Genomic DNA, 14443 nt, shown 5'->3' with positions numbered 1-14443 from the left:
CTCTCGCGCATGTATGACAGTCTAAGCCCTTGTACACACGGTCGGAGATTGCGACGGAATGTGTCCGATCGGACCGTTTTGTCGGATATTCCGACTGTGTGTGGTCTCCATCGGACTGTTTCCGTCTGAGTATCCGACGGACCAAGTTTTCCAACTTGTTGGTAAAATTTTACGACAAAATGCTCCGATCGGACATACTCCGATCATGTGTAGAGAATTCCAATCGGACAAAGTGCGACGCATGCTCAGATCAAATTCCTACATCAAAGCTATTGGCTATTAGCCTGAACGTAGTTCCGTCGTAACGAAATAACGTCATCACGTTCTGAACGATCGGATTTTCCGACAACTTTGTCCGACTGTGTGTATGCAACAGTTTTGGACAAAATCCGTCGGACAAAATCCGATGAATTTGGTTGTCGGAATGTCCAACCGTGTGTACAAGGGCTTAAGGATTTTTCCATACCAGACACTATCCTACCTGCAAGCAACTATTTACTCTTACAAACAGATCTTCTTTAACAGATCAGAGAAGCATCCACAAACTCTCCAAAACCCCTGGAATCACTTTAACATCCAGAGAGGGTCTTTTTTGGAAGGGGAGTCAAATTTTTGTTCCAGAAACCGTCCGGGCCAGAGTCCCAACACTTCTCCACGATCACCCACTGGCAGGACATTTTGGGGCTCGCAAGACTCTGGAGCTTGTACAACACATGTTTTGGTGGCCTGGTCTAGGAGAATTCTGCAAAAAAATATATGTCAGCTCATGTCCTGTCTGCATTCAGAACAAGACAACAAGAATCCGAGCTTGGGGGATACTGAAACCCCTACCCGCACCTGATATGGAAGATAATCACCATGGACTTTATAGTCGAACTGCCATGTTCCAACGGATGTACAGCCATCTTTGTGGTCATAGACCGACTATCTAAGATGGCCCATTTTCTACCTTTAAAGGGGACTCCATCCACTGTTGAAACTGCCTAAATATCCATCAAAGTAATTGTTAGATTACATGGGGTTCCTGCTAACATAGTATCAGATAGGGGGGGTACAATTCACTTCACGTTTCTGGAGGGCCCTGTGTGAGATTCTGAAGATTGAACTAGCTCTGTCATCAGCTTATCATCCCCAGACCAATGAGCAGACAGAAAGAACGAACCAGACTCTCGAACAGTACATTAGATGTTTCACATCCTATGTACAGTATGACTGGGTGTCCCTGCTGCCCCCAGCGGAATTTGCGTATAATAATGCTAGTCACTTGGCCACAGGACAGTTCCCCTTTTTTGTCAATTACGGTTTTCATTTATCATTTCTACCTGATCTTCTTCCATAGTCTCCAGTTCCGGCAGTCCAGGACATGGTATACTTCCTCAGCTGCAACGATTGAGTATTGCAGGAGGCAGTAGCCAAGGCCCAGGCAGACAGCAAAAGAGTCTTTGACCGGAAGAGAAAAGGAGAATTGAATCTGCAGATCGGCGATCAGGTATGGCTCTACCAATAATCTTAAATTAGCCTGTCCTTCGAAGAAACTTGCACACAAATTTTTGGGAACTTTAACAGTGAAAAGAAAAATGAATGAAGTTTCTTACGAACTATCTTTACCCGATTCGCTGCAGATCCATCCAGTGTTTCATGTTTCTCTGTTAAAACCTTCCATGGCCGATCCTTTCCCCGATAGAGGAGCCAGACCTCCTGAGCCTGTCCTAGTTGATAGAAGTGAAGAGTATGAGGTGGAGGCCATTCTTGATTGTAGAAGGCGGCAAGGGCAAAGACAGTTCCTGATTAAATGGAAGGGGTATGGTCCAGAGAGCAACTCCTGGGAGCCCGATAGTAACGTACACGTTAAAAGGTTGAGCCGTGTTTTTTCTCTTCCCACCCAGAAAAGAATGACTTGTTGGGCATCCGGAGGCTGCTTCTTGGGAGGGGGCAATGTCAGGGATCCACCAGCATGGGATGTGCGAATATGCGTGCCACTGGGTGATCTGAGCATCAGCACGCGTGTGTGTGTGCGCCGGTGCGCACCTCAGGCACGCGTCAGGTGTGCGCACGCGCATTTGCGCTAGCGCCGTTTGGTGCCAATGGCCCTTTAAGAGGATCACAGCTACACTTCTGCAGCGCTGTTCGATCCTGTGATTACCAACCTGGTTCCTGTCTGACCGCTCTGACCTCTCCTGTCCCGATCCCGGCTTGCCTGACCCTGCTGATGGACTTCTGCCCGACCTCTGCTGCCGAACCTCTGCCTGCCATCTGACCTAGCTCCAGCCTGCTGCATCTGCCTGCTCGTCTACCTGTTTTGATCCGGCTTGCCTGACTATTCTTCTGCCTTGCTTCGAGTGTGCTGTATCCTATCCAGGTCCTGTAGCCACTGCTCCGGCATCCGCCTGTCCTCTGGTCACTGATCCGCTGTCATCTCAGCCATATCCTGCAGTTCCAACCTTCCTGGAGTATCTTCACCCTGCTTCACATCAGCCGGTGCAACCTTCTCAGACACTCCTACCCTGCTGTGCTCACGGGACCACTGTCTCCATTCCAGTGGCCCTTGAACCAGAGTCGTAAGAGAGGTCTTCTCCTACCAAGTCAGGCTCATCACCAGGTACATAACAGAGGCCTGGGGTTTTGGGAGATATCTCCAGAGGTTAGGAGAAGCAGGAGGGTGAGGGAGGTAATATGGGAGTGGGATTTATATGAAGGGACATGCTCCAGGGTCTTGGAGATTTTTTGTGTGTGTGGATTTAGAATTAACAGGAGTTGGTGGGTGCAGTAATATGGAGAGGACAGAAGTGAGGGTGACATATATATGCTGTGGGTGGGGAGAAGAGGGGTGATGGAGAGATAGTTTAAGGATAGAGGACAGAGCTGTCAAAAGGAGTGGTACATGACGATTAGATTGCTAGTGTTCCAACTGTTGTACAAGATTTGTTAGTTGTGTTCCTATTCTCTTGTTAACCGCTTCAGCCCCGGAAGATCTTACCCCCTTCCTGACCAGAGCACTTTTTGTGAATCGGCACTGCGTCGCTTTAACTGAAAATTGCGCGGTTGTGCGACGTTGCACCCAAACAAAATTGATGTCCTTTTTTTCCCACAAATAGAGCTTTCTTTTGGTGGTATTTGATCACCTCTGCGTTTTTTATTATTTGCGCTATAAACAAAAAAAGAGCGACAATTTAAAAGAAAAAAAGCAATATTTTTAACTTTTTGCTATAATAAATATCCCCCAAAAATATATATATAAAAAAAATGTTCCTCAGTTTAGGCCAATATGTATTCTTTTACATACTGTATTTTTTGGAAAAAAAATCGCAATAAGCGTATATCGATTGGTTTGTGCAAAACTACAAAATAGGGGTTGGTTTTTTGACATTTTTATTATTTTTTTATTAGTAATGGCAGCGATCTGCAATTTTTATCGGGACTGCGACATCATGGCGGACACATCGGACACTATTTTTGGACCACTGTCATTTATACAGCGATCAGTGCTATAAAAATGCACTGATTGCTGTGTAAATGACACTGGCAGGGAAGGGATTAACCACTAGGGGGCAATAAAGGGGTTAAGTGTGTCCTAGGGAGTGATTCTAACTGTGGGAAGAATGGGCTTCCACTCACATGACAGTGATCACCGTTCCCGATGACAGGGAGCAGTGATCTCTGTCATGTCACAAGGCAGAATGGGGAAACTCCTTGTTTACATAGGCACTTCCCCTTTCTGCGGCTCCGTGACATGATCGCAGGGAGACTGGTGGACACTGAGTCTGCAGGTCCTTTGTGCACGGTCACACTGTACGTGGTGGATGACCACTAGCCCCGCCATTTAAAGGGGACATACAGGTATGCCCATTTGCCCACTGCTGCCATTGTGCCGACATATATCGGTGTGCAGCGGCTGTCAAGTGGCTAAATATGCTGAGAGCAACCTTCCATGTGTGTTCGCTCACAGCAGATTAACCTGTATGTTTTGTAAAATGCACTAAACATGTATTGCTAAAGAAATCCAAATCAAAAATATGGTGGTTTTCAGGATCAGTCCAGTCTTCATCTTGGTTGTTCTCCCCCCATCCTCACTCTCTGACCTCTGGTGGGGCTCAGCCCCGCTGTTATTCATGACTAAATCATGGAGTAAATAAGGAAGTGCAGGACTTCTTGTGTTGGGAAGATGGCAATGAGTGATAGAGGGGGAGGGGACACTCGTCCTATAATCCCCTCATCACTGTCACTCCTATAAAAGACAGTTCTCGTTGTTTCCTCACTCTCTGACTAAGGTCCATGAAAAAAGAAATGAACTGGTAGGAGATCAGGGGACCCATTTACTAGTTACCTTGAGGGGGAAATTGTAAGATCCTCAGAGACAAAGCTGCCTGATGTGGGCGGAGTCCTGGTTTAGGGGAACCAATCAGCTCATGTCTAGTAATAATCTTTGTATTTCTATTTTAGTAGATGGACGGGAGATGAGGAAAACCTCAGAGGATTGTCTCACTTTGTCTCCAGACTGTAAAGTAGAAGATGAGGACTAGTGATGGATGAACTTCCGATGGGACGTTTCGTGAACGCGGCCAAAAGTTTGCGAACCGCAAAGTTAGCGGCAGGCCCCATTGACTTTAATGGCAGGCGAACCTTAAAAACCTCCAGGTCATATTTTCAGCCACAAAATACTTACTAGCTGTGCACACATAGTCCCACCACATGGACACTGACATAACAGAAGTATGAAGTGAATCTGGGATCGACAACGACAAGCATTCTTTTTTTATCTGTGAAATTTTGACAATTCAGGAGCGCATGAAGGCCATGGAGGAGAGACAAGGTCAGGCCAGGCTATGAAGGGGGTGCAGGAGATGATCTGCCAGTGTCCCAGTGTGCCAACCTGTGCTTGATAGGTGACATCAGTTTTTAGCATCAGTTATGCCGCGTACACACGAGCGGATTGTATGGCGTACTTAGTTCGTCATACAATCCGACGGACAATCCGTCATAGTTTCCACTGAACGGACTTGACCACACACGGATGCACAAACAGTCCGTCGAAAGCTTGCGCGATGACGTGTACAGCACGTACGACGGGACTAGAAATAGGAAGTCCAAGACACAGCAAAGCACCCTTCCGCCGTGTAAATCCTTTCTGGGCATGCGCCATTCTTAGTCCGTCGAACTAGCATACTGACGACCGTATTGTCCGCTGAAACCAAAGTACGACGGACAGAATTTCGGAAAAACCGAAATTCTTAGTACTCCGGACTGCACGCTGAAAAAGTCAGCTGAAGCCCACACACGAGCGGATTGTCCGCTGAAATGTGTTTCAACGGACTAAGTACGTCATACAATCCGCTCGTGTGTACGCGGCATTAAGGTCAGCATTAGTCCCGGGCAGTGTCATATCAGTGCCATTAGCGCTAATACCCACGCAAGCACCATACACCTCCCTTAGTAGTATAGTGTCTGAATGGACCAATATCTTTGAACTGATCAGACCTATATTAGCGCTCCCAGTATTTTAGTGTTCCCAAAAACACTGCATTAGCGGGATCAACCCAGATACCTTCTAGCACCTGTGTTTAGCCCCTCTGCCCAGCCCAGCCCAGCCCTCCCAAGTGCAGTATCACTCGATCGCTGTCACTTACAAAACACAACTGCAGAGTCTATCCCCTATTTTGTAAACGCTATAACTTTTGTGCAAACCAACCAATAAACACTTATTGCAATTTTTTTTTACCAAAAATATGTAGAAGAATACGTATCGGCCTAAACTGAGGGGAAAATTATTATTTTTGATATATTTTTGGGGGATATTTATTACAGCACGCACCTTCCTCCCTGCCAGTCCCGCCTCCGTCCCAGTGTTACAATCCTGGGTACAAGCCAGCGGCGCTGGTGTATTCTCATGAGAATACAGTGACGCTCATGTGACCAGTCGCGTCCTCCTCTCTGATGTAATCGGGATAATCTCAGCCCGGCCCGCTGCTGCCGCAAGGGAATACAGAGAGTAGAGAAGCAGCTGTTAGTTCTGAGCTGCACCTGCGATATAAGGTAGCGGCTATTACTCAGTGTATTGTACTATGAGAGTGAACTTGGCAAAACATTAATTTAGGTATTTCTGTGAGGACAAGTGCCCCATCATAAGTATTTCTGGGGGGATAGTGCCCCATCATTGATGTACCGGGGGAATAGTGCCCCATCATTGGTGTTCCTGGGAGGAATAGTGCCGCATGATTGATGTACCGGGGGAAATAGTGCCCCATCATTGGTGTTCCTGGGAGGAATAGTGCCCCATGATTCATGTCAGTGGGAGGAATAGTGCCCCATCATTGGTGTTCCTAGGGGGGATAGTGCCCCATCATTGGTGTTCCTGGGAGGAATAGCGTGCCCCATCATTGGGGTTCCTGGGAAGAATATTGGGCCCCATCATTGGTGTTCCTGGGAGGAATAATGGGCCCCATTATTGTTTTTTCTGGGGGGGAATAGTGCCCCATCATTGGTGTTCCTGATGGGAATAGTGCCCCATCATTGGTGTTCCTGGGGGAGGGAATAGTGCCCCATCATTGGTGTTCCTGGGGGAGGGAATAGTGCCCCATTATTGGTGTTCCTGGGGAGGGAATAGTGCCCCATCATTGGTTTTCCTAGGGGGGAATAGTGCCTGATCATTGGTTTTCCTAGGGGGAATAGTGCCCCATCATTGGTGTTCCTGGGGGGGATAGTGCCCCATCATTGGTGTTCCTGGGAGGAATGGTGTGCCCCATCATTGGTGTTCCTGGGAAGAATATTGGGCCCCATCATTGGTGTTCCTGGGAGGAATATTGGTCCACATAATTGGTTTTCCTGGGGGGGAATAGTGCCCCATCATTGGTGTTCCTGGGGGAGGGAATAGTGCCCCATCATTGGTGTTCCTGGGGGAGGGAATAGTGCCCCATCATTGGTGTTCCTGGGGGAGGGAATAGTGCCCCATCATTGGTGTTCCTGGGGGAGGGAATAGTGCCCCATCATTGGTGTTCCTGGGGGGAATAGTGCCCCATCATTGGTTTTCCTAGGGGGGAATAGTGCCCCATCATTGGTGTTCCTGGGCAGGGGGGGTAGTGCCCCATCATTGGTGTCAGTTTGAGGCATACACAGACCTCTCCCTCCCACACTCTGGTCCGGAGCCACCACCTCTCCTCCCCACACTCTGGTCCGGTTCCTCCAGCCCGCTCTCCCCCTTTTGGGAGGGGTCCCCTGTCCAAACAGACTCCCTTTCTATCGCAACCCCCGCTGGACCAGTTCTGTTCTACATGCCTCTCTTCCAAACTCCCTCCCTCCCAACCTACTCCCTCTAACGCCTGGTCTCCAAACTAGCCAACTCCCTCCCACCCTCCAGTACGGTCTCCTCTCCCATTCAGGGCCAGCCCCCTCACTGCATTGTCAGTAATGCATGAGGAATTTACTTTAGTAGTTATGTCACGATGCAGTTTGAGTTTAAAACTCAAGTTTTTTTTCATAATTATTTGAAATAAATGAAAAAATGGCATATTAATGTTTTTTTTTTAATGATTTTATCCGATTAATCGAAACAATAATCGCCCAACTAATCAATAATGAAAATAATTGTTAGTTGCAGCCCTAGTTTGCAGATGCAGCTATGGTTGGTGGAAGGAAGTACGAGTAAATGGGATAATTATGCACTATAAATGAAAAAAAAATGAATATTTAGAATTTCTTGCTCTGGGGAAGTGGGTGGGAAATGGATGGAAGGAGGGTATTTTTATTATCTGTATGTAAATAAAAAAAGTTTCAATAAAGAAAAAGGCAGAGAGAATATATAATTCATTTAATTCTCTATTCTTCATTTATACACACACACAATTGTTATCTCAACAACATAACTATACTTTTTGACTTTGTTTTATATTCTTTTTCTTGTAATCTTAGGCTATTTCGTTATTAAATCTATTCAGAATTTTTGCTCAAAAACTTGAAGGACATTTTCCATTTGAGCAAATCTCACCAATAAAAATAGGATTTTTATAACAGCTTACCTGTAAAATCCTTTTCTTTTGAGGTACAGCACGGGACACAGAGACTCAGTAATTACTGGTGGGTCATAGGGTATCACTAGGTGATTGGATACTGGCACACCCTAGACAGGAAGTTCAATCCCCCATATAACCCCTTCCCATACTGGAGGTACCTCAGTTTTGTAGCAAAGCAATATAAGTGTATTAGAAGAGGGGAGGGACCTCTGTGTCCCGTGATGTACCTCAAAAGAAAAGGATTTTACAGGTAAGCTGTTATAAAAATCCTATTTTCTTTCTCGTACATCACGGGACACAGTGACTCCGTAATTACTGGTGGGATGTCCCAGAGCAATGCTATCTGAGGGGAGGGGAACCACACAACATAGGGTATACTCAGACCTGAGGACCCTATACCGCTGCCTGCAGCACACTACGCCCAAAGGCGAAGTCCTCATGCCTTCTCACATCCACCTGATAAAAATTTGGTGAATGTATGGGTTGATGACCAGGTTGCGGCCTGGAACAGTCGACTGTTCCAGGACTGCCCCCCAACCCGAAAGACTGCCATCTGTTGTTACCAATGTCCAGGTAACTGGTAAAAAGGATTTTCCTTTCTGCAGTTTTTCGGGTATCAACCACCAGCTGAGGCCCCGACGCGTTGTAGGGGACAGATGGATCGGAAAATCTAACTCCTGAACCTTCTTGTTCCAGGCCAATAGGATACTGTTTTGCAGTAGCCTTGAATGAAACTGAGCGTAGGGAACTGCTTAGAATGAAGCCACCATCTTCCCCAACAACCTCATGCCCTGACCACCTGAATCGGTTCTCTTATAGCACTGATCTTTGCTTGGGGTAGGAATACCCTCTGCTGGGCTGTATCTATGACCAGACCCAAATACTCTAGTCTTCTTACTGGTTTTAAAGAAGACTTCTCTAAGTTGCGGACCCAACCTAGGCATTCCAGGTAGTTGATTGTGGTGACCAAATTTTGGTCCAGGCGGGCTACCGACCAGTCTATCAAGAGCAAGTTGTCTAGGTATGCTATTGTCACGTACCTGGTGAAGGAGCCCAGAATGCAGGGAGCGGCCTCTCGTAAGCCTCCGGCTCGAGAACCCCTGAAAATGGGGACAGGGATTCTAGAGTTCAGAGGGCACAAGTGCCAGGCAAGGTGTAGGACTGGTCCGGACCTCAGAGGAAGCGTGGGTAACACAGAACCACAGAATCAGCAGGCAGCACACAGGAGCTTGGCAGAGGCACTGGAACAGCTGGCAGGTAGAAGATGTCCTGAAGCGCAGAAGAAGCCGGAGGCCGGAACAACCAGTAGGCAGGCTGGTAGCAGAAGAAACACGGCAGTCAAGCAGGAACAGCAGATAGCCAGGAGTAGTCAAGGTACAAGCCGGGTCGGAAACAGGCGGGCAGCAAACGGTTCCAAGGGAGAGGCAAAAGCGTAGTCAGACAGGCCAAAGGTCAAAGGCTGGCAGCAAACAGGAACAGGCCGGGTAAACAGGGTAGCAAAAGCAGGAACACCGGACACACTGTAGACTGGACAGCAAGGAGGCACAGTGGCAGATTCCTTAAGTAGCCCTTTGGGCGCCAAAAACGGTCGCACGGCGTGTCTGCCCGCCCCCGCGAGTAACCGTGCGCCTGTTCATGACCCCGCGCGAGTCCGTTTGTAAAATCGCGCACCCGCGTGCGTCCGTTCGCGCTAACGCGCGCCCATGGATACCGACTAGTTCTTAACATGGGGATTCTGCGGGCAGGTCTCCCATATGCCACTGGATTACTGGAACGACCATGACAGCTATTATCGTTATACCTTGGGCCCTTAATCTGGCCAGAGGAGGGGACAAGATCTTTGCAAACACCCGAGGTTCAGTAGCTAGCCCGAAAGGCAGAGCTACGAACTGAAAGTGGCGTTTGTCTACTTCGAAAAGCAGGAACTTTTGATGAGCAGGGAAAATAGGTACATGCAGGTACGCATCCTTGATGTCTATTGATGCCAGAAATTCTCCTCCTTGTAGGATGGAGACTACCGATCGGATCAATTACATTCGAAAGGACCGTATCTCTAGAAATCGGTTTAGATCTTTGAGATCTAGAATGTCATGGTTATGCAATAGAGTTGGTCTGCTTACCTGTTTCCATGTGTTCATCTCTAGAGACCAGCCGAACCTTTACCTGACTGCTTTTGTAATCCATCCTCTGGCATGACTCCACCCTAGCTCCTATCAGAGAACTCTATATTAACCTGTGCACTGCAGGCCAACCCCGCTGATCAACCATTGTGTATTCCTTTGTGTGTTAGCGTCCTGTTACCTGCTGTGTGCTCTTCTGTTGTTTCGTTACCGACTTTGGCGTGTCTTTGACTATCCCTGTTTGCCTGTGATACTGACTTTTTGGCGTGTCCCTGACTATTCCTGTCTGCTTGTGGCCCCGACCTTGGCTTTGTCCCTCACCATCCCTATCCTCCTGTTGCCTACTGTGGGTGTGAGTTAGGGGACCCTGGGGGTCGTGACCTGGAGCCAGTTGCAGCCTGGAAGGTGGAGTATTAGACCCTGAAATATCACCTTCACTTTCTTGTCTTCTCCTTTCTGTGTTGCTTCATGTCGGTGCTTCCTCTCGTTCGGTCTCAGCACATCTGGATTCCGGAGCCGCTGCCAATTTCATGGATTGGGAAACTGCATCCTCCATGAGACTTACCCTTTTGCCCCTTACAACGCCATTGGTGGTCTTGGCGATTGGTGGCACTGTTCTCCCAGGGGGCCCTATCTGCTTCCAGACTCTTTCTGTTAAGATGTCAGTAGGGACACTCCACCAGGAGTGGATATCCTTCCTTGTCTTACCTAAGGCTTCATCTCCTATCATATTAGGTCTTCCTTGGTTACGACTCCATTCTCCACACGTTGACTGGTCTGCTGGACAGATCCTGGCTTGGGGTCCCTCCTGTTCCTCTTCCTGCCTACTCAAGGGTACCACAAAAGAGAAACTTCCTGTTACCACCATCCCAGTATCTTCTGCTCTTCCCGCTGTATATAGCGATCTCTGGGATGCGTCCTGCAATAGTCGGACTGATGCACTCATGTGGTACTCGGGATGAGGGGCCCACCTATGAACCTGAGTCGACCATTCACTCCAGTTTGCATAACCATTTACCTGTCCCTAATCTCCCTTGGACGCACAGCCAGGCTAACTTGTCTGCAAGTTCCACAGTTGCTATGCCCTGTGATGCGATTGAGATGGTCGCTACACCTGACAATATTAGTCAGTCGGCCACTGCACCAGTTATGCCAGTCCAGCCCATGATCTTCCTGCTTCTTGTTTAGGACCTTCTGTGACCTGGCCTCACCCTACTGCTACTATGTCCGTTCAAACCCGTTTAAGAGGCTCAATCCATCCTTTGGATAGAATACCTCATTCGGCCAGGTGGGGTTTTCAATCTTTTTCTCAGGGTTCTCTGCATTCCGTTTGTGTTTCAGCTATCCAGCTTGACTCTTGTGACATGTCACCTTCTAACCAACCCGACCTCAGGGATCCACTGACCTCTGCCCAGTCTGGTGGTCCTGTTATGGATGCCCAGCTCATCTTTAAGGGTCTGGGGGACCCTGCTCAGACTCCTGATCTTCTCATGCCCTTACCCATTCCTAAAAAGCCTTTAGTCCTCTCGTCCTCTTCCTACCTCGGTTCCAGTCTCTGAGGATAATCTAAAGAATGAGGTTAGTCAAGTTTTGGATTCCCGGCTCTGTAAAGGCATTCTTCAGTACCTCGTACATTGGAAAGGGTTTGGCCCTGAGGAGAGGTCTTGGATCACTGCATCTGAGGTCTTTGCTCCTAGTCTGTTGAGGAGGTTCCATCTGGAGTTTCCCTTTAAGCCTGGACCCAGGCGGGGGAGGGGGAGGCCTCGTAAGAGGGAGGGTACTGTCATGGTTATGCAATAGAGTTGGTCTGCTTATCTGTTTCCATCTCTAGAGACCAGCCGACCCTGTACCTGACTGCTTTTGTAATCCATCCTCTGGCATGACTCCACCCTAGCTCCTATCAGAGAACTCTATATTAACCTGTGCACTGCAGGCCAACCCCGCTGATCAACCATTGTGTATTCCTTTGTGTGTTAGCGTCCTGTTACCTGCTGTGTGCTCTTCTGTTGTTGCGTTACCGACTTTGGCGTGTCTTTGACTATCCCTGTTTGCCTGTGATCCTGACCTTTTTAGTGTGTCCCTGACTATTCCTGTCTGCTTGTGGCCCTGACCTTGGCTTTGTCCCTCATCATCCCTATCCTCCTTTGCCTACTGTGGGACCCTGGGGGTCATGACCTGGAGCCAGTTGCAGCCAAGTCCAAGTCCATCCTCACCACTTAAGGCTCTGGTGAACACCTGCTGGCTCTTAAGCCCCGTACACACTATCAGATTGTCTGCTGAGTTTTTCCTTCAGATTTACCAAAACCATGTAGTAGAAGGGCCTGCCTGATTGCATACACATTGAAACTCCTAAGGTTTGACCTCATATTATATGGTTTTGGTAAATCTGAAGGAAAAACTCAGCAGACAATCTGATAGTGTGTACGGGGCTTTAGACTCCGTGCCCCAAGGAATCTTACGCTCTAACCCCGGTGGGACCTGTCTCCTGTCCGCAGCAGTCAGCCGTAGGGTCCACAACCTTGCGGTGCACTCCTGATCCCTACGGTGTGCATCTGTCACCTCGCCTCAAGGTGACCTGACATAGAATGGGTCTGACATCTCCGTTTGGTTTCGGTACCGTGAAAAGGTTTGAATAAAACCCCATTCCCTGCTCTTGCATGGGAACTACCATGATAACTTTTTGCCACAATAGTCGCTTCAACGCTAGCAGGAGAGACTGCTTTTTCTCTGGGTCTCTGGGTACATTTGATCTGAGGAAATGAGAAGGGAATTCTAGTTTGTAACATAGAGTTATTGTGGAGACCACCCATTTGTCCCGAAATTCCTCCTGCCAGAGCCCTGAGAATTTTAGTAATCTTCCCCCCACTCGAGTGAGCAGGGGCACCCCTTCATAAGGAGGTCTTAGCATTTTGTCTTGAACACCTTCTCCCCCAGGACTTCTTTTGTCCCTGGGGTTGACTCTGAGTTTTAACCTTAGAGCCTGACAGAGGAGGCCGTCATGACTGCCTGGAGGCTGATGAAGTTGGCACTAGAGAAAGCGCCCGTTTAAAGGAGGAACGTTTACTCCTTTTCTTGACTGGTAAAAGGGTGCTTTTCCCACTAGAGATCCTTAGGATATAATTGTCCAAGTCCTCTCCAAACAGTTTTGCACCACGAAAGGGAAATCCCGCCAGGAGTTTCTTACATGGTGATTCGGCTGACCAATTTTTTCAGCCACAAGATTCTACGCATGTGTACCAATCCAAGCGTAAGGCGAGAGGTCTGAAGGACAGAATCTCTGATAGCATCAACAGCAAAACACAGAGCCGCTGGAAGGTTAGCTAACCCCCGGGCTTGCTGTTCAGGTAAAGCTTTAAGCACCTGTTTAACATGGTCTCTCAAATATTGACAGACTCCAATTGCTGCCACTGCAGGTTGAGCTACTGAACCTGCCAAGGAGAAAACATTTTTTAATAGAAATTCCATTTTCTTATCAGTTGGATCCCTAAGCATCTGAGCGTTGTCAACAGGACAAGTCAGGATTTTGTTTACGGAGGAAATGCCGGCGTCAACTGCCGGTATACCCCACATCTTAGTACATTTTTCCTCCATAGGATAAAGTGTAGAAAACTTTTTAGCAGGAAAAAATGTTTATCTGCGTGATCCCACTCAGAATAGATAAGCCTTTCCAGCAAACCATGAACAGGAAAGGCATGTGCAGTTTGAGGTTTCATTGAACCCAGAAAAGAAGTGGGTTCTTTCACTGACTCAGGTACGGGAATTTTTTCCCCTGCTTTAGCAAATTGGATCATGGCTCTGCTGGGTTTTTTTGCCTTCCTCTGGATCAACTGTGGGTATAGAATTGGGTATATGGGATTGTATTATAGTATTATTATTTTTTTGTGGTTGAACTTGTGTCTTTTTTCAACCTGACTAACTATGTAACTTAAACGTGGAACGGACCAATCCAGCAAGAATTTGAACCAACATTTTCTCATCCTGAGAAGCTGAAGAGGGCCCTTCTCTACTAGATTCCTCAGACGTGGAATCAGTTTCCTCCCCATCCTCTGAGGGGGATTCCTCTCCTTTATCCCAGAGTTCCTCACTCTGAGGGTCCTGGGTGACAGAGGGGGGCCTAGTGCGTTTTTTTCCACTGAGTGAAGGTGCGATTAAGGCCACTAATCTTTCCTCTAAACCGTTTATGGTTGAGGAAAAAACCTCCTATGTAATGTACACAGAGGCTGAAGTGCCAGAAGCAGCTGCAGCCCCTGACCCCGACGGCTCTCCCTGGCCAGCCTCCCCGGGTCCTGCAGGGGGGGAAGGTGCTGCAGAGGGGGTCCT

General features: G+C 47.9%; 1 protein-coding gene across 1 annotated transcript in view; it reads right to left on the bottom strand.

The window, feature by feature from the left end:
- Positions 1 to 14443, bottom strand: part of LOC143986898 (uncharacterized) — a 1277526-nt gene that overhangs the window by 245141 nt on the left and 1017942 nt on the right. The window contains 1 exon segment of the mRNA XM_077485305.1: positions 838 to 983. Coding sequence (XP_077341431.1) covers positions 838 to 983 — 146 coding nt within the window.

This window comes from Lithobates pipiens, unplaced genomic scaffold, assembly GCF_037356315.1.
Source record: "Lithobates pipiens isolate NorthernLeopardFrog02 unplaced genomic scaffold, aLitPip1_a1.2 Scaffold_18, whole genome shotgun sequence".
Lineage (NCBI taxonomy): Eukaryota > Metazoa > Chordata > Amphibia > Anura > Ranidae > Lithobates > Lithobates pipiens.
This window is presented reverse-complemented; position numbering and strand designations above follow the sequence as displayed.